The sequence below is a fragment of the Trichoderma atroviride genome, chromosome 4, assembly GCF_020647795.1.
Source record: "Trichoderma atroviride chromosome 4, complete sequence".
NCBI classification, from domain to species: Eukaryota; Fungi; Ascomycota; class Sordariomycetes; order Hypocreales; family Hypocreaceae; genus Trichoderma; species Trichoderma atroviride.
Window position 1 is genome coordinate 4,029,363 of NC_089403.1, and position 18,046 is coordinate 4,047,408.

The following is an 18,046-nucleotide window of genomic DNA, read 5'->3' on the forward strand; positions in this document are numbered from 1 at the left end:
GGCTGCTGTTAATGGAAACTTGGAAGCGGCCTGGTTTGATTTTCTTTTCATTTCGCTGTCGACGAAGAAAAGATAGATCGTCTGCCAGCTTGTAATCAGACTTGGCGTGCCTAGGCTGCTTAGTGTAAATGACAATATGAATAAATTTATGAAAACTGTATTGTTTTAAATGTAGCTGCTGAAGCGCTCGCTATTTGAAACGTGTTGGTGGCTTTTGGATTGGCAGACAATATTAAGACGGCTCCTTAGTTGCGCGTCCTAGTTGCGTTGCTGTACTAGTACAAGAACTACTTGCTTAAAACGCTATCTCCTGCTTTCAATATTCCATTTTCCGTCCCTAGGACGAAGTCATTTGTTTATGGGCATGCGGCTCCGAAAATGATCGGGACGCAACTACCGCGGCGCAAAGTCGCAGTCATCGGCCTCGGTAAGTCTCATGATTTTCACGGCTTGTCCCCGGCGGAAGTAGGCAGAAGACCACTATCATGTGTCTTTGAATCATAAACCATGTTAAACATGTAAGATAAAACTAGGAAAAAAAAAAAACTAATTGTAATGGCTGGATAGGTGCTTTGGGAATTGTGGCGGTCAAAAACCTGCTCGAAGAAGGATTCGATGTAACGGGATTCGAGCGCAGCAGTTATATCGGCGGCCTATGGCATTTTACTGAGAATGAGGATACTTTGAGCGTTTTAGAATGTCAGTCAGTCACGGTATTCTATGCCTCAAGGATTGGAGTTATCGGACCTACTTGCTGACAATCGGTATCGTTTCAGCAACGACGACCAACATCTCAATAGATCGCGTCAGTGCCGATGAATATAATTTGTTGTTTACAATTCACTTACTAACCAACAATAGGGGGCATTTACTGATTTTCCTTTTCCAGCTGGTATGGCATGCGATTTCATGACCGATTCTATCCCATCTTCTGCTCTTTACATGTTATGCCCTTGATATTAATGGGAAGCTGAAGCTGACACTATCGCATGACTCAAAAGGCACCCCAATATACTGTCATGCGAAAGGGGTAAATGATTATCTCGAGGCCTATGCGAGCCATTTCAATCTTGGACCTCATTTTCACCTTTCCACTACCGTTAGATCGATATCTCGGGATGAAAAGGGTGGAGGCAGATGGAGATTAGATTTCGAAGGACGGCCTAGCGAATGGTTCGACAGAGTTGTTATGGCCACTGGCCCCCATGTTAAACCATGGATGCCAAAGTTCGAAGGGGCAGATGTCTTTACTGGCCGACTCATCCACTCAAGGAGTTTTAAGAAGTGAGCTCGCATCTTCTAGCAGCTTCCCCTTGTTGTGTCCACGCAAACTGACAGACCTAGACCGGAAGTGTTTGATGGGCAAAAAGTTGTTGTAGTTGGCCTTGGGAATAGCGGAGGTGACATTGTCGATGCGCTCATTGGCCATGCCTCGCATATTTCATTATCGCACAACGGTGGCGCTATCATTGTATAAGATACTCTTTCCCATGACCCCCATCTTGCCTCTCTTGCAATTAGGCGCTGATAGATTCTCAAAGATGCCCAGTCTCGTCAACGGTGTGTCGGTTGCGGACGTTGTGTCATACAGATCCCTCTACATGGAAGACATTGTCGGTACACTGTTTCCAGCAGCTTCTGAGAGGCTATTCAACGAAACCATTCATCGAGTCTCGAGGGACGCGTTTGGAGAACTCGATCCATCTTGGGGGCTTAATCCAAGTCTTCCAGTCAAGACGGCCAATGTGGTCATTTCAGATACTCTAATTGCCAACTTTCGATCCAAAGCCGTGAAGCCTATTGTAGGCATTCGGCGGTTCATTGGCGGGCGGAAGATTGAGCTAAAATCTGGTGAGGTTGTCGAAGCTGATACAGTCATCTGCTGTACGGGATATAACAACGACTTCAGCCTCCTGGAAAAAGAATTCGACCCGGCCTCCAATCCCTCCCCCCGCTGGGTAAAAGCCCCTGGCTCCAAGAACAGACCATGTCCACGGCTATACCAAAACGTCTTCTCTCTCAAGGCACCAGACTCTCTGGCCTTTATGGGTTGCGTCACCTTCATCAACGGCACATTCTGCGTCGCTGACATTGCTAGCATGTGCATCGCTCAAGTCTGGTCAGGCAGAGCTTCGTTGCCGCCGGCGCGGCAGATGCAACGCTGGATGGACCGGCACGAGGAGAGGATGTGCAGCCTTGCGCAGACGGGGCCTGTGTTTCCTGCGTCATTGCCACAGGGCGAATGGCTGGCATGGGCGGATAAAACAGCAGGCCTGGGTGCGGCAGAGCATCTGGGCTGGGGCTGGAAAGGCTGGCGCTTTTGGTGGCGGGAGAGGAGGCTGTGGAAGATGGTCATGGATGGGCCCTTGACCGCTGCTCTTTGGCGGCTGTTTCCTGGAAGGAGAAAGTGCTGGGACGGTGCGAGGGCGCAGATAGAGAGGATTAATCAAGAGGTGGAAAGAAAGCGAGAGGAAGCATGGGAGCGGGAGTTGAAGGAAATCTCAGACACTGATTCAAGCAATTGATGCTCAGTTGCCAAATATGGAAATAACAGAAGGTCGCACAAACACTGATGGCATGGCTGGACTTGGAAGTTTGCTCTGATGTCTGTTTCTGGACATTTTGGAATATATCCTGCGGCTGTCTGTGCTCGGCTGCAGCTCTATTCTACAGGCACCTTTGAAGCCTCGCCGAAGTGGAGTTGATAGCGAAACCAGATATCACAGTACACTTGCAGGGTGCTACTTGAGCTTTCTCATGTTCCATCACAGAATATCTAATCACTGTTCATGATTTTCACGCCCTCCTGGCATATTGCTGCCTGTATGCTTATTCTTTGCCAGGGTCAGGGCCCATGTATAGGGATTAGATGTCATAGGACCAAGTGCCGTAGTATCCGCCCTTTGCGTGTTTCGAGCGACATGGTCATGAATATCAAATGACGATTCGGTATCCTGAATTTTGCACCGGGATTTTTTCCCGCCTCGCCTATTGCCTTGCTAGGCCTCGCCATGGCCTTCGGAGGCGATTAAAAAAGGGCTCCGACGCGATGTTGGGCACAGAATGACCTGTAAGCTGATACTGCTAGCTGATCAATAGTGGGGGAGGGGCAGCCTTCCCGATACCCCTGCGGCCAATTCGTATCGTCGCCTAAAAAAATCTACTAGCTGGCATCATCAACCGAAGCTTTACAGCGCCGGAATCCTCGACAGGATCCTGGCGTACTTGGGAGAATCGCTGCTACACGACACGACACGCATGACTAGCATTGTGACTGGTAGCGTGCAAGGGATTCGGACTGCGACGCTTCTATGGAGGCTTGGTCATAGTTCGCCTCGAGTTCCATGATTGTTGGGTAAAGGGGCATTCAACTGACTTCTAGCGCTGGTCTATATATCGAGGCAGAAGACGCAATGCTCAGAGCGAATTTCAACTTTGGCAACTTCTTGTTATTTCTGCCATCAACACCTCAGCAGCAGAAACTCCTTTGATTCCCCACCTCCCCCCCAAAGCCTGCGAAATGGCTTCTGTTGAAGCTCTCTGGAGCAACCTCATGTCGAGGCTCAACGATATCGAAGTCAACGAGACTCACCAATCTATTGCCGTTGCGGCCATAGCTACTTTTCTTGTCCTTTTATTCACAACCAAAGCGCTCTCAGGAAGCCCTACAACAATAGCAGCCAATGGTAACCAAAAGATCCCATCGTCGCCGAGTTACTGGCTGCCCTTTCTTGGCCATGCCTTGTCTATGGTTTTTGGCAAAGATAGCTTCCTAGCTGGCATGCGGAGTCGCTTCCCAGAAGGCATTTTTTCTTTGAAGATGGCCGGGAGGATGCATCATTTCGTGTACAAGCCCTCGCTTGCTGCGGCACTGTTGAACCTGCAACGACCTGCTGAGGATGAGCAAATGCTGGCAAATCGACTGCTTGAATCTACCTTTGGCGTGAGCAAGAAGGACCAAGCAATCTACAACAAGATATTCCCAGAGGCGTTGGCACAGTGGAAGCATCTCAGCTCTGAGCCTGGGCTTAGCGAAGTTACCAACGTGACGTTATCGCAGGTTAAGCAGAATATCATTAACCTGGTCACATTCAGTCCCAATCCCATGGACCAAACAGAATGGGAGAAGTTGGCGGACGTCGATGTCATTGAGGAGAACACTAAAGAGGGCCCCATTACCCAAGTTGACTTGACGGAGCTTACAAGGAACTTTGTTGCAATCACTGTGATTCCCGCCATATACGGTACCGACTTTGTGGAAAATTTTCCAGAGATATGGAAGTGGATGTGGATATACAACGAATCTTTTGTGCTTCTGGCCACAGGTGTTCCTGCTTGGGTCCCTTGGCCGCGGCTCCAGCGTGGAAAGCTCGCCAGGAGACGCGTTCTAGCAATGTTGTACGAGTTCAACGAAGCGATGGACAGGCACTTGAACGGAGAAGAGAACGACCCCAAGTGGCAGAATCTGGATAATGTCAGCAGACTTGTCAAAGGCAGAATCGAGCTCTTCAGGAAGCATGGCGTATCGCTTGAGGGCCGAGCCGCCTTTGATCTTGCGCTTTTATGGGCCTCGGTTGCAAATTCCAACGCTCTCATCCCGTGGATGCTTTTTGAGCTTTACAGGGACCCTGTGCTTTTGGAGCAGGTTCGAGAAGAAATTGCACCCCATGTCAACGCCGTGCAGCCAGAAAACGAATTTGGATCCGCAGTCTGGGTACCGCCGGTACTGGAAGACATCGATATCGACGGTCTGATTACTAAGTGCCCGCTTCTCAAAGCATCATACATTGAAACCCTGAGGGTGTACTCTGGAGGATGGTCGATGAAGCTGATGTACCATGACACAGTGTTGGAGGAGAGAGGAAAAGGCGGAGAATCATTCCTCTTGAAGAAGGGGACATATGCGCATATCCCTCAAGAGCTTCATCAGTTCGATCCACAATACTTTTCGAATCCAAAAGAGTGGCAGGCGGAAAGGCATATTCGGGAAACAGTAGACGAGAATGGGAAGAAGTCTTTGATAGCGGATATGGGAACTTTGAGACCATACGGTAAGTGGTTTTGCTACCCTTCGACTTTGATAATCTTTTCTAACTGGCTTTTTGTAGGAGGCGGCTTGAAGATGTGCAAGGGACGACAATTCGCGCTCCGAGAGATACTGCTGTATACAGCGGCCATCATCACATTCTACGACATGCAGGCGCCGAAAGGAGGGTCATGGAGTGAGCCTCAGACGAGGAAGCTTGTTGCGAACAGACATCCGAAGAAGCCGTTGAAGGTGTGGGTTAAGAGGAGAGGCCAACTAGCCAAGGACGAGGGGAATGAAGAGTCATGAAACATATAGACGTATAATTTTAAGCAAATCATGGTTTTATGATTTTCTTCTTGTTTGAAATAGCCGATTGGGGGTCGCGTAATATTCGCGTTTCCATGTTCATTGGTGCGCTCCTAGCTTCAAGGAACGACTAGTATTTGTCAATGTGAGACTACATGCACATGTATAGACATGCTATGGAAGCTGCAACAAGGTAAACTGATGGATTCTCGTTTCTTAGATTCTGGTTATAGGTAAGCAATCATTTGTTTATCACTTACAAATACAATGTACACATAAATCCCAGACGTGGACCGTGCTGCCTCAGGTGTAAACGATGACACCATAGCGTCGCCGACTCGCGAACCGGAGCCGAGCCTCGAAACGCCGCGACAAAACGTCGATACCTATTTCTGCGGGAATTTGCCGGGCCAGGCTTACTTTGCAAACTGCACAGCGATGCTGCTCTCGCGACTGTAACCCGCCGACAAGCTACTGGAGCGTTCCCGGAGACATTCTGAGGCGTCGTCGCCGTCTCTGCTGCTACACACAGTATCATCGACACACGTGCCCAGCTCCCAACCCCGCCAAGCTCCGAGAAACGAAGCTCTCTCCAGCATCTACACGTTCGACGGTTGGCGCTCACTCGAGGATGTTTCCCCCTTGATGGGAACCTACGACCATGATCCCGCGAATTCTCCCTCGAGCGGCGCTCGCCTGTCCGCGGAGCAGCGTCGCGAAGGCGCACAGTCTCCCGCTATGGCTCGCGCAGAAGCCAATTGCTGCTCTCCATCGACCCCTCCGGACTTCGGCTGCGTGCCGCTATGATCGAACGCCGTCGCCAGTTCCCGAGTCGCTGAAACCCGCACCAACGAGCCCGAATGCTTCTGCTGCTGCTGCGACTACTGCGACTACTGCGACTACTGCGACTACTGCGACTACTGCGACTACTGCGACTACTGCGACTGCTGCGACTGCTGCGACTGCTGCATCCTCGGCGAAAGACGCTGCGAAGAAACCCAACAATGTCGCCGCCGACCCCCTTGCGACTGTGGAAAAGTCCAACACGGAGCAGCGCAAGGCTGACTGGGCTATAATGAAGGAGATGTCGCGATATCTGTGGCCCAAAGGCGACGTGGGCACCAAGGTGCGCGTAGGCCTTGCGGTAGCTCTGCTGATTGGCGCAAAAGTCCTAAATGTGCAGGTGCCCTTCTACTTCAAGAGCATTGTGGACTCGTTGAACATTGATGTTGCTGCTGTTGGCGGCACAGCTACAACTGTAGCGGGTGCCATGATTCTCGCATACGGAGCTACCAGGATAGGCGCTACACTCTTCCAAGAACTGCGAAATGCCGTCTTCGCCTCTGTTGCCCAAAAGGCTATTCGCGGCGTTGCGCGAAATGTGTTTGATCATTTGTTACGGCTTGACCTCAGCTTCCACTTGTCCAAGCAGACAGGAGGCTTGACGCGAGCCATGGATCGCGGTACAAAAGGCATCAGCTTCCTCCTCACTAGCATGGTCTTCCATATACTTCCAACGGCGTTGGAGATTGGCATGGTTTGCGGAATCCTCACATGGCAGTATGGCTTCAAGTTTGCGGCTGTAACGGCGCTTACAATGGTCGGATACACGGCTTTTACTATCTGGACGACGGCTTGGAGAACAAAGTTCCGAAGACAGGCCAACGCTGCGGATAATAGAGCGTCAACGGTGGCCGTGGATTCGCTCATAAACTACGAAGCTGTCAAGTACTTCAACAATGAGAAATTCGAGGTTGCGCGCTATGACAAGGCTTTGAGAGAATATGAAAAGAGCTCCATCAAGGTGGCTACCTCTCTGGCTTTCCTCAACAGTGGGCAGAATGTCATATTCTCTACGGCCTTGACCGCAATGATGTACTTTGCAGCTGAGGGAGTCGCCACGGGAAGCCTGACTGTTGGAGACTTGGTCATGGTAAACCAGCTTGTCTTCCAACTGTCTGTTCCCTTGAATTTCCTTGGCTCCGTGTATCGTGAACTCCGACAGTCACTCTTGGATATGGAAACACTATTCAATTTGCAGAAAGTGAATGTGAACATTGTGGAGAAGTCGACAGCGAAACCCCTGGCCTTGGTCAAGGGCGGAGAGATCAGATTTGAAAATGTCAACTTCGGATACCACCCCGAGAGACCAATTCTGAGGGATCTTACGGTTACCATTCCTGCTGGAAAGAAGGTTGCCATTGTTGGTCCCAGTGGTTGTGGTAAATCCACCCTGCTGAGGCTGCTGTTCAGATACTATGATGTCCAGTCCGGCCGCATCCTCATTGATGACCAGGACGTTCGCGACGTTACTGTCGATTCTTTACGCCGATCTATCGGTGTGGTGCCTCAAGATACCCCCCTGTTCAACGATACGGTCGAGCACAACATTCGCTATGGTATGATTGATGCATCTCACGACCAGGTCGTCGCAGCCGCGAAACGAGCTCGCATTCACGATATTATCGAGAAATTCCCAGATGGATACCAAACCAAGGTCGGCGAGCGGGGCATGATGATCTCTGGCGGCGAGAAGCAGAGACTCGCAATGAGTAGATTGCTTCTCAAGGACCCTCCTTTGCTCTTCTTCGACGAGGCGACCAGCGCGCTGGATACGCACACTGAGCAAGCCTTGATGATGAATATCAACGGAATTCTTCGCGAAAAGGGACGCACGAGCGTATTTGTGGCTCATAGGCTGCGAACCATCTTTGATTCAGACTTGATCATCGTGCTGAAAGAGGGACGAGTTGCGGAGATGGGCACCCATAGAGAGCTGATTGATCGTGTGGGTGTATATGCTGAACTTTGGAGCGGTGAGTTTTTCTTTTTCCTAAACGTTCGTGATGAGCCAATTGCTAATATTCTCTCTTTTTTTTTAATAGCGCAAGAAACAATGTTCAGCGAGGATGGCGAGGCAAAGGACGAGGAGACAGAAGGAGAGGAGGCTTCTGAGAAGAAGAATTAGATACTGGATTCTTGGTAACGGAAACAACTGGAAAGCTGAGCATGAAATGAGGATTTACATGCCAGCATGTACTCATAAGTGTATAGAGTATTTAACCAACTTTGCATATGGACATACCAACCTTATAACTGCCTCTTGAGATTTTCTTCTTGTAACTTTTCTTCTCCTCGCAAGCTTTCATACGGATTTTGTCGAGTAATGCTTTGCGGTAGTATACGTCTGTCGTATTCCTTTCTGCTTGCTCGAAGAGGGAAAATGAGGTCGGATTTGGGGGGGTTTGTCGTCTCGTACGTCTTGTCGGATAATTTATCGTCTTGTTTCGCGGTCTTCGATGGTATTCCTGATCTATATCCTCCTCTTTCTGCAGAGACGGCCGCTGCTTTTTGTAACACTAGTCTGTTGCTTATCGAAACGCGGCTTTTGAATCGCTCGTGAAGCATATGCTGGACGCATTAGATCGATGGTCATCAGTCCTATTTATTAGACTGGTGTCGGCTACCAGTACTTTGTTGTTACTAAACTCCTTTGTTGCTCTTCGGATTATGATATGGAACGATATTCATTTGTTCTTTATACAAACAAACTCTTTATTGAAACAATGAACAATATTGGAACAATTTGTGTGCTGCTTCAAAAGTATGAAAGAAATTCCTTTATATCTGTTATTTAGTTATCTGCTGGAGAACACGTCACCATGGTCGGACTGGAAATTTATTCTCAAAATGTAGCTCGTCTTCAAACTGAGATTTCGAATTTGACATGTCAACCTTGCCATATAATCTATTTCTAGCCGTGAAGTCGTTATTGTTCTGTATATATCTGCGATTCTGGACATAAAATGGCAGTTTCGCTAAACACCATGGGCACTCTTCTTTAATCTCTAAACGCTGCGAATATCTTTTGCGTGCCTAGTCGCGAGCTCTTCTAACAATTCTGAAGCTTTTTGCGCGCCTCCTTGGTCATTTAATTCTTTTCCCAAAAGATGGGCTCTGGCTGAATAGCTCTTGTCTGAAAGGATCCTGTTAGCAGCTGCCTTGACTTGATCCGAGGTAGGATTATCGTTCTTGAGGTCGATGCCAGCGCCACACCATGCCACTCGAGCAGCTGTATCTTTCTTATCTTCTGTTTGGCCCGCGCAGAGAAGAGGGACTCCGTGAGAAAGCGCTTGGGTGATGCTTCCATAACCGCCATTCGTTATCAGCAAAGAAAGACGTGGAAGTAAAAGATGATATGGCAGCCAGTCTGCATAACGGACGTTGTCTGTTTCTCCCACCTGTGCTTCCACATTCTTGCCGTGCGGCGATACGACGATCAGTAGAAGTGATGGGTCGTCCTTCAGGGCTCGGACAGAAGGGGTGATGAGGGACGTGGGGTCCATGGCAAGTGTTCCTTGAGTTATTCCGATGACTCGTGAATGCGACATCACGGTTTCCCACCAAGCGGGTAGCTGTGATGCGGTAGTAAGAGATAGCCTAACGAGGGGACCGACATAGGCTACTCGGTTCTTGTGCTGCTCAGACTTTGGTTCTAGCGAGAACTCGAGTGTTGCGCACGAGGCTTGGATGTGAAGAAGAGGACTGTACGTGAAATACTCTGCCGGCTCGCCAAATGGAAGATTCTTCAGTCCGAGCAATTTTCTCTCTTGATTGATTACAGGGGCCAGAAAGAGCGGAAGTAGAATCCATTGGTTAATGAGCTGCTGCAGACCATTCCACATCAAGCCCAACCGAGACGCTGGAGGAGAGCCTCCTGATACCGGAAATGGTGCTGCAGCCCCCGAGGTATAGAATGGTATGACCCCTAGAGTTGCATATGCGGGTATTTCTCCAAGTTCGTGTAGAGCGCGAGCTCCATGGGGAAACACATCGACAAGCAAAGCGTCTGCGGCAAATTCCGCCAGAACAGCGCGATAGTCGGCAACTTGGGCCTCCACGCGAGCCCTTAATCGGTGAAACTGCCTATCAAGGAGTCCAGTCGAATTGTCTTTGACAAATGGCGCGTCGATTGTGGCAATGGCTCGAGTCTTGACGAATGTTGCTCCTGTGGCTTTGACGCGAGCTTCGTTGTCAGCGCTGGTCAGCCATACGACTTGGTGGCCGCGATCGGCGAGGGCTTGGCTGACGGCTTGCATTGGATAGGCATGGCCGGCAGGGAAATGAGAGTGCAGAAGAAATTTCATTTTTGTTTATGAGAGGTGCTTGTGTGAAGCAGCTGCTGAAATTGCAACATGTTTGTTTTTTGGACTTTTGCCGCTTGCTGGCAGTTTCGCGGGGCATAGGTTGGTTGTACTCACTGAAGTGCTTATGGATAGAACTACCTGGAAAAGAAGATCTGGCAGTGCAACACTCGATATGACTACAAAGAGTAGTCAAGGAGTAGAATTCCCTCTTCAATATCTTTCGTATCCGTCAAGAATGTAGTATAATTCTGGCTGAGACTTTGGTGATGGATTCAGTCCCCTTGCAACACTTGACGGCACTACCCTATAAACACTGAAATCAAGCCAAAAATTGCATCAGCGCTTGAAAAAGAACGTTTAGCTGTCGTGTCAAAAATGTACAATACTATCTACTGTAGTAATCCGGGAATCAGGGAGAAAATGAAACAAATAGAGATATTTTTTTACGGTGCGATCAAAAATGCTCGGCAAGTACATGTGGGATACAATATTCGACACTCCATAACCAACAACTTCTATCTTTGACTACACCACTCCGTCATAAAGAGAACAGCTACCTCCTTGCCTGCGTAAGACTCAATGCACGACAACCAACGATTTATTTCCACTGTCTTTGACTATCGTAAGAGAAGAGCCACCTCTTTGCCTGCGTAAGCTTCTTTCACGGCATTCATGTGACTCTCTGAAGTGATTGAAGCGATAAAGTGTTTGGGGTTGCTGAAGGGATTGTCTGTTCAGACACTCGTGGCTCTTCGGGATGGCAGCCATGAGCGCAGCACATGTGCACGACTTTGAAGCAGGGTGTGGACACGAGCTCAACGGCCGTCCCGGCTTGCGCACAGGAACCATGAGCCGTTCATTGGCGTGAGTGCATTTCGTGGAGCGATGGCCGCGGATGCACGGCTTGCTACAATAACAGTCAGCGACGAACAAAGGGCAGACGTTGTCAATGGGACGTTGAGTCGAAGCAGGGCACTTACCAGGCCATCTTCACGCCATTTATTAAAGGCATTTTGGGAGTGTTATGGAGTTGTGTGTTGGAGTAAAGGATTGAATCTCAGAAAGACGTGCACGTCAGCCAATTGCCAAGCGCAGCACCAGCGGCGGCGTATCCGATCGCACCCGGCGTCGGATAGAGGTTTTGTTTCCTCGTAGCTGATGCACCTGGCCTCTAACAGACCACGGGTGGCATCAACTACTCGACTAAACTCTCATACGCCACCATCCAGGTACACGTTACGATGAGGAGACAGCGTCCTCGTAGCTGATGAACACCGGCCTCAATAGGCCGCGTGTGGCACCAACTACTCGGCTAACCTATGCGTAACAGCGCAGCAACTCCAGCCATGTACACGTTCCGATGAGGAGCTTAGTGTCATCGTTGTTGATGGCACCTGGCGTCAACAGACCACGTGTGGCATCAACAACTCGACTAACGACCACGGAGACAAGTCCAGCCATGTCCACGTTACGATGAGAAAACAGCGTCCTTGTAGCTGATGAACACCGGCCTCAAAAGACCGCATGTGGCATCAACAACTCGGCTGCGCCTCATGTACAATAACGAGATCAAGTCCAGACATGTACACGCTACGATGAGGAGATAGCTTCCTCGTAGCTGATGGACACCGGCCTCAGTAGACCGCATGCGACATCAACTGCTCGGCTATGCCTCATACGTAGTAACGAGACCAAGTCCATATTCTTACCCTTAGACCAAGTGTGGCATCAACTACTCGACTGTCTAGCATTGCTAGACTGCATCTCTGCCCACTGCCAATGCTGAGTTAGTATATGGAAAAGATGGAGGGCAGAAGAGCATGTACCTACAATTCCTTGGCTGGGCCTAAATAGACCACCCGCCAAGTGGCTGGAGATGATTTGCACGCGTAAAACGCTCAGGCAGTTTATCGTCCTACCCAGGACGTCCTAACGATGCGGAAAGCCATAGTAGCAAAGGAGTCGACGTGTAGCTGTCGCAGTGATGTTGCTAACAATGCGTCAGTAAGTTTCAACATTATTGATGAAGAATGCTCAACTCACTTCTTTCCGTTCCGAGGATGATCTGGTGCATGGTTGTCCAAATGCGAACAGTCGGGATGTTTTGATCCTCTGGAAGCAGAGTGGTAGATGGCGAATCCTCATTCTTCTACCGGGGCAGAACCTATAGAGACAGAGTCAGAGAAGAAAGTACAGAAAGAGAAGAAAAGGAGTAAGGCTAAGGGCCTAGGGCAAAACATACGAAGATGAAGCGAGAAACTTGGAAGAGGCGTTGGAGCGACTGGCCGCGGAATGGTCATGCAAGATGAATGATGCCGATAGCAGCAGGGCTTGATGTGATCGAAGATCAAACAAGCTTGGGTGAGAGAGGAATGAACTGCTCATTGAATGTGTGGAAATCATAGAGGTACCAGAAATACGTTCTGGTGGTCCATGATGAAGAAACGAAGATGGTAGATAGGGAGACATGATGATCTGCGAAGGGTCTGAGAGCTAGAAGAGTAGAGCTTGGAGGAAGGGAGAGCGATGAAAGAGAGAATGTGGTGGAGATGAGAAAGAAAAAAACTCCCAAGAAATATATAGGAGGAGAGAGAGCATGGCTGGGGCGGTCAACTGCTATTGTGCCAAAAAGATGAATAGCAGAAGGGGGGGTAGGAAGGGAGTAAACGAAGAATAAAAAGAACCCCCCCCCCCCCATCGTTTCTCACACCCCCAACGAAAATGCGGGACCAATAGCTGTGCTCTAGAGAGCAAAACATCAGATAAGAAGTCGGTGTGGTTGCCAAGAGGCAGAAGATGCATGAGCTGCAGACGAGTGGCAGCATGAGTGCTTGGTAGTAAAGAGCAGACAAGGGCTATGGAGGGAAAACGCAATCGAAGCTCGAGGCTTTGGTAGTTAGGGATGAAGATATATTTGATATCTGGCATTGGAAATGAAAACATAGGCTGAAATCTTGATCGTATTGCTATCAATGGAGGAGCACAGGGTGCATCTATCTAGCAGTGCTGGCAGAGAACACCAACAAAATGTGTAGCACTGTCACTTCATCATAGCATCACGATTTGCGATCTGGCTCATAATCAAATACAAGATTAAACTACACTGTCTAGCTACGTAAAACCACAAATGCATGCGAAGCAGCAGCGTCATCGCATTTGATAGAATTCAGGGGCTGCAATCTATATATCCGTACATTCACACTTCTGAGATGGCTGCACAAGACCAAGGAGTGCAACACCAAAATTTGGAATCATGAGAAGTCAGTAGCTAGTGGATCTTCTGCATCATCTGCATCATCTGCATCTGCAGAGTGACGTGGGGGGCAGCGGTCTGGACCACCTCGAGGCCACCAAGAGAGCAATTCACTCCACCGAGGAAATATCAACACTCAACAAAAAAAGTGATCATGCAAGCAAACGGAGATCCTCCAATAATAAATCAGCATCACAAAATAATAAACAAAGTCAACGTCATCTCCCTCACTTCGTTGCCAGAGCAGAGCTGCAGCCTGAGGCGCTCACGTGCCTCGAGTGATCGAGGAGGCCCCGCCCACGCCTACATAAACCTCGCCCTCCCCCCGTCGAATCTTCTTCTTCTTTTCCTTTTTCCTTTCCTCAGCACCGCCCTTCCCTTCGGGGATACTCGTTCGCATGGAGTAAAACTCCAGCACAGAACCCTGCGAGACAGTTGTGCTCCGGCCTAGTGATTGGGCTCTTGGGTAGGCGAACTCAAGAGCCAGGAGGTTTGGCACAAGTCAAACCTCCAGATGAAGGCTGCTTTTTCATTGAGCTTGAGGCTAAATGCCTGGACTCGAAGAAGAAATTCTCACTCCAAACTTTTGCGTTGTTGATGGTTGGTCTGGATGGTTTGTTTGTGCTGGGAGATGGGCGTACTCATCAGGGCTGGCGCCAATGATGGAGGGTTTTGACATGATTGCTGATATTTTGAGAAGTAGATCTTACTTGTTGATTAAACGCGTCGCAGAAACTGTAGAGCAGCAAGAAGCACTGTTGTAATCCTGTTTTTCGCGACCCTTCAGCTCCTTAGTGAACCCTCTGCTGGCAGAAACGAAACAGAGACAGAAATTCTGGCGATGCTTCAGCGCCAGACACACGCGAAGTGACGACGAATTCTTCACCGTTAGACTTTGAATCTACACAGAGCCTTTTCTTCCATTCTGCTGAGTTTGCTTTCTTCCCATGACTTTGCTTGTAGTCTCGATCCTCTTCCCCATCGGTCACCATATGGAGCGACCCAGAAATTTTGTTGATATTTCTCTCTCTCACGAAGCAGCCCAGCTGCACCGAAATTACGCAGCATTTAACTCAGATAGAGAGCATATTGGGACTCGAGAGGAACTGCGATTAAGCTATGTGACCAGATTCGCTATACAGGGCTGCATATGCTCTCGAGCAGGTCGACACTCCATGCAGGCCTTGGTGGAAAACCGAAGATTACACCCACGTCTCAGCGCTTAGCAGCAAAGATCGGCAAACATTCCAAGAACCAGATAATATTCTCTAGAGAAGAACTTGGCATGTCTTTGCGATACCCTCCGCCTGACCGCCCTTGGGTCGAGCCAAATGACGTGACTTCTCCATCTTGAGGAAACTTGAGTCACTCTCGAGGAAGCCAACGTCTTTTCAAGCTACTGCTAATTCAACCTTTGCTATTCTTGCTCTTATTCTTCCTCTTCCCAAAGAAAGCCCTCCAATCCATGTTGCCTATTCCTCGCTAATTTTGGGACGCGCGAAACAGATCTGTCCTCCCCTTCCGACAAAATGAAACGTGATAATCGAAGAAGAGATTCAAGCGCGACGCTACCAACCAAGTGAATAAACAAGAAACAACAACAAAGATCTGAAGCAGAGATATTTTACTATCGCATTCCGACGCGAGAATGGCCGAGCCTTCGAAACGCAGTACCTTCGAAAAGCAAGACATCGACCAGCTAAGCGTATCGAAAGAATCTTTTGGGATATATCTCCCTAATGGAGATAATGTGTACAATGCTTATCCCGCATCATCTTGGAAGCACTTGAGCCGATCTGTCTCTAGCCAGCATGATGATGAACTAAACCTCTGCCAAGCTGATAACTTTTCTCGCTATATAATCAGCAGTGCTCAATTACGGGCACATCTCCCTACTTTGATAGCCAGTGTTCAGAAAGTGATATGGCTAATACTGTAGTTTATGGGCTTCAATTCATTTCTGGGCTAGAAATTATCACAATGTTATGGGAAAGCTACATCTTTGTTCCTTTGTTTAAAGTGCCGCTGAAAGACATGCTCAAAGCAACTAAGCCAAACATTGGCTGCGGATGAACAAACTACAGAAAACAAAAAGAAATATGCACAAAGTAGTTGAAGGCGATTCAAGCTATGGGTACAAGGTTCGCCTTTGTTTAGGAATATAAATTCGCCGTCAGTTGAATCCAACTGGCGCCATAATCTGGGCTGCGTCTTTCAATATTCTTGGTTGCGACAGGCGAGTAGCTGGCTTGGCTGTTCTTGGATCCATGAAACACACGCTTTGACCATGACGCGTATTTTCCAAAATTTGATGTCGGGCCTAAATTATTTCGATTTGCAGACCTTGCATCTCGAGCCTGTTGTAAAGCCACTGATCGTTCAACAACGGCAATGCTGACAACGCGACTTAAAGTTCCGTTATGAGCAAAAACGGCTAATAGTCGTGCGATTCCACCATCAAAGAAGTAAATTTATACTCGGGAATGGCCATTTTAAGATTTCGTTCCCGCAGTGGCTGATATGATTTACGATCTTCATCATGACAAGTGCATGACATCACAATCAATCGACAACTATTTAGGCCGGCGCGAGCAGCCTCATGGTATGCATCAGCTCTCTCTTTACCTAAGCATCTAGAAATCGAGTGTGAACGAGCCCAATTAACCAGCTGAAATATTCAACCATGGCAGGCAAAAAAGAAGACTCCGAAACCAGCCAAAATCAGGTCTCTGTCGGAGACAAGCACAAAACTGAAGTAGAAAATCCAGACGCGAAACGAGCCAAAGTCGAAGAAGAGGAAGGGGCATTGTCTGACAAGATCAACGACAATGGCAAAGAGAAAGAAGACGGCACTAGTCAAGACGTAAAAGAAGAACCGGCAGATTCCAACCCTGATACCAAGCCTGAAGATGACACCGCGGAGCCAGAGAAAGAGGACTGCGACGTTCCATCAAGCATTCTTGAGAAGGGCGTCATCTATTTCTTCATCAGAGGGCGCGTCGACGTAGAGAAGCCAAAAGAAGTGGACGACATTGCGCGAAGCTTCATCATTCTGCGACCAATAGCGCATGATGCCAAGCTGAGCGAGGGGCCGCTTAGAGATGCTGGAAACACGCGAATTCTTGTTTTGCCAAAAAAGGTGCTTCCATCAAGCGGCAGAGAACGATTTCTATTGTTTGTAGAGAAGTCGGGAGCATCCTACGACGAAATCAAAGGCCAATTTCTTGCTGGCGAAGAGTACGAGACAAAGACGAAAGGAACCAGGCATTCCCCAGCAGCGACACCAATTGGTGAAGGTGTCTACGCCATTACAACCACTGGAAGGGAAAGCCATCTGGCGTATATGCTTACAATTCCGCAACAACTGGGCGAAGTGCAAAACGCTCTCAAAGTGAAAGAGCAAGGCAGTTTCATCATCAGCACCAAGAATCCGAAATATCCATCGCCAGCTTCGGCACGGCTACCCAAAGACCCAGAGTTCCCCAAAAAGTACGTATTGCATAACAATGTCCTATTGTCAAGCTGCTAATCTCATTGTGCAGGATCCTTGAAGAGTTTCGGGATTTGAGATGGATTCCATCGCGGCCAAATCATTTCGACTACGACAACTCGCAGATTCTGCTCATAGGCGAATCTTCGGGGATCGAGAAGGCTATGACACCCCAAGAAGAAGATGAAAAAGCGAACAAGGAGAAACCGCTCGAGGCCATGGAAGAATTGGAAGAAGAAGATTTGAAGCGGATGAAGCACATGCCGGGGGGATTCCTCTGCTTCAATTTATGCAGATTTGAAGGCACACGCAGAGGACTATCCGAAGCTCCAGACTACATTTTAGAGAAGGATTGAAGCAACCAGAGGTCTGTCTGTTTCCGGAGAGATGCTTGGGAATATATGATGCCCACTGATGACATTTAAAACGTTCAACGTAATATCTGTCAGTTTACAGTCCTTGGGTCAGTCTCTATGCAACAACGGCATTTCCTGCTTCCAATACCCAAAAGAAACAGAAAAAAGCAAACCGGCTTAATTTGCTGAATAATGAGTCGGATGACGGGTCCAAAATAGTTACCGAGCTTGGAATCAATGTACAACTGCTGATAGATGATGTTGAAAGCAGATTGCGATTGATTTGCTCAGCCGGCTATGTATGACTCTTTGATAGGCTATCACTTCGGATTACTTATCTAATAATACCCGCGAAAGAATGATTCATTTTTTTTTCTGGATTTTGTCCTGCCTTAATAGGTTTGGTAGAGCGGCTAACTAACCGCATTAATTTTCTACGCAAGGGGTTTGGAACCTCTTCACCAA

At 48.5% G+C, this 18,046-nt stretch overlaps 6 protein-coding genes across 7 annotated transcripts; 4 read left to right on the forward strand and 2 right to left on the reverse strand.

Moving 5' to 3' along the window:
• Positions 1-658: 658 nt before the first annotated feature.
• Positions 659-2,726, forward strand: TrAtP1_013359 (uncharacterized protein). Its single transcript, XM_066115884.1, has 3 exons — positions 659-699; positions 777-805; positions 862-2,726. The coding sequence occupies exon 3, from the start codon at positions 1,413-1,415 to the stop codon at positions 2,523-2,525; it is 1,113 nt and encodes a 370-aa protein (XP_065970114.1). The 5' UTR covers positions 659-699; positions 777-805; positions 862-1,412; the 3' UTR covers positions 2,526-2,726.
• Positions 2,727-3,175: 449 nt separating this feature from the next.
• TrAtP1_008704 (uncharacterized protein) lies at positions 3,176-5,568 on the forward strand. The gene is made up of 2 exons (XM_014086947.2): positions 3,176-5,051; positions 5,109-5,568. The coding sequence occupies exons 1-2, from the start codon at positions 3,521-3,523 to the stop codon at positions 5,333-5,335; spliced, it is 1,758 nt and encodes a 585-aa protein (XP_013942422.2). The 5' UTR covers positions 3,176-3,520; the 3' UTR covers positions 5,336-5,568.
• A 144-nt stretch (positions 5,569-5,712) lies between these two features.
• Positions 5,713-8,436, forward strand: TrAtP1_008705 (uncharacterized protein). The gene is made up of 2 exons (XM_014086948.2): positions 5,713-8,151; positions 8,221-8,436. The coding sequence occupies exons 1-2, from the start codon at positions 5,997-5,999 to the stop codon at positions 8,301-8,303; spliced, it is 2,238 nt and encodes a 745-aa protein (XP_013942423.2). The 5' UTR covers positions 5,713-5,996; the 3' UTR covers positions 8,304-8,436.
• A 747-nt stretch (positions 8,437-9,183) lies between these two features.
• On the reverse strand, positions 9,184-10,482 carry TrAtP1_008706 (uncharacterized protein; the record flags this gene model as incomplete). The annotated part of the gene is made up of 1 exon (XM_014086412.2): positions 9,184-10,482. The coding sequence occupies one exon, from the start codon at positions 10,480-10,482 to the stop codon at positions 9,184-9,186; it is 1,299 nt and encodes a 432-aa protein (XP_013941887.2).
• Positions 10,483-12,389: 1,907 nt separating this feature from the next.
• Positions 12,390-14,414, reverse strand: TrAtP1_008707 (uncharacterized protein; the record flags this gene model as incomplete). The annotated part of the gene is made up of 3 exons (XM_066114022.1): positions 12,390-12,472; positions 12,526-12,631; positions 14,313-14,414. The coding sequence occupies 3 exons, from the start codon at positions 14,412-14,414 to the stop codon at positions 12,390-12,392; spliced, it is 291 nt and encodes a 96-aa protein (XP_065970115.1).
• A 1,806-nt stretch (positions 14,415-16,220) lies between these two features.
• On the forward strand, positions 16,221-17,931 carry TrAtP1_008708 (uncharacterized protein). Of its 2 annotated transcripts, XM_066114023.1 has the most exons (3): positions 16,221-16,337; positions 16,426-17,224; positions 17,278-17,931. In XM_066114023.1, the coding sequence occupies exons 1-3, from the start codon at positions 16,256-16,258 to the stop codon at positions 17,579-17,581; spliced, it is 1,185 nt and encodes a 394-aa protein (XP_065970116.1). In that variant the 5' UTR covers positions 16,221-16,255; the 3' UTR covers positions 17,582-17,931. The 2 variants fall into 2 exon arrangements, with proteins under 2 accessions (XP_065970116.1, XP_013942424.2); XM_014086949.2 differs by having other exon boundaries at positions 16,221-17,224.
• The last annotated feature ends 115 nt before the right edge of the window (positions 17,932-18,046 follow it).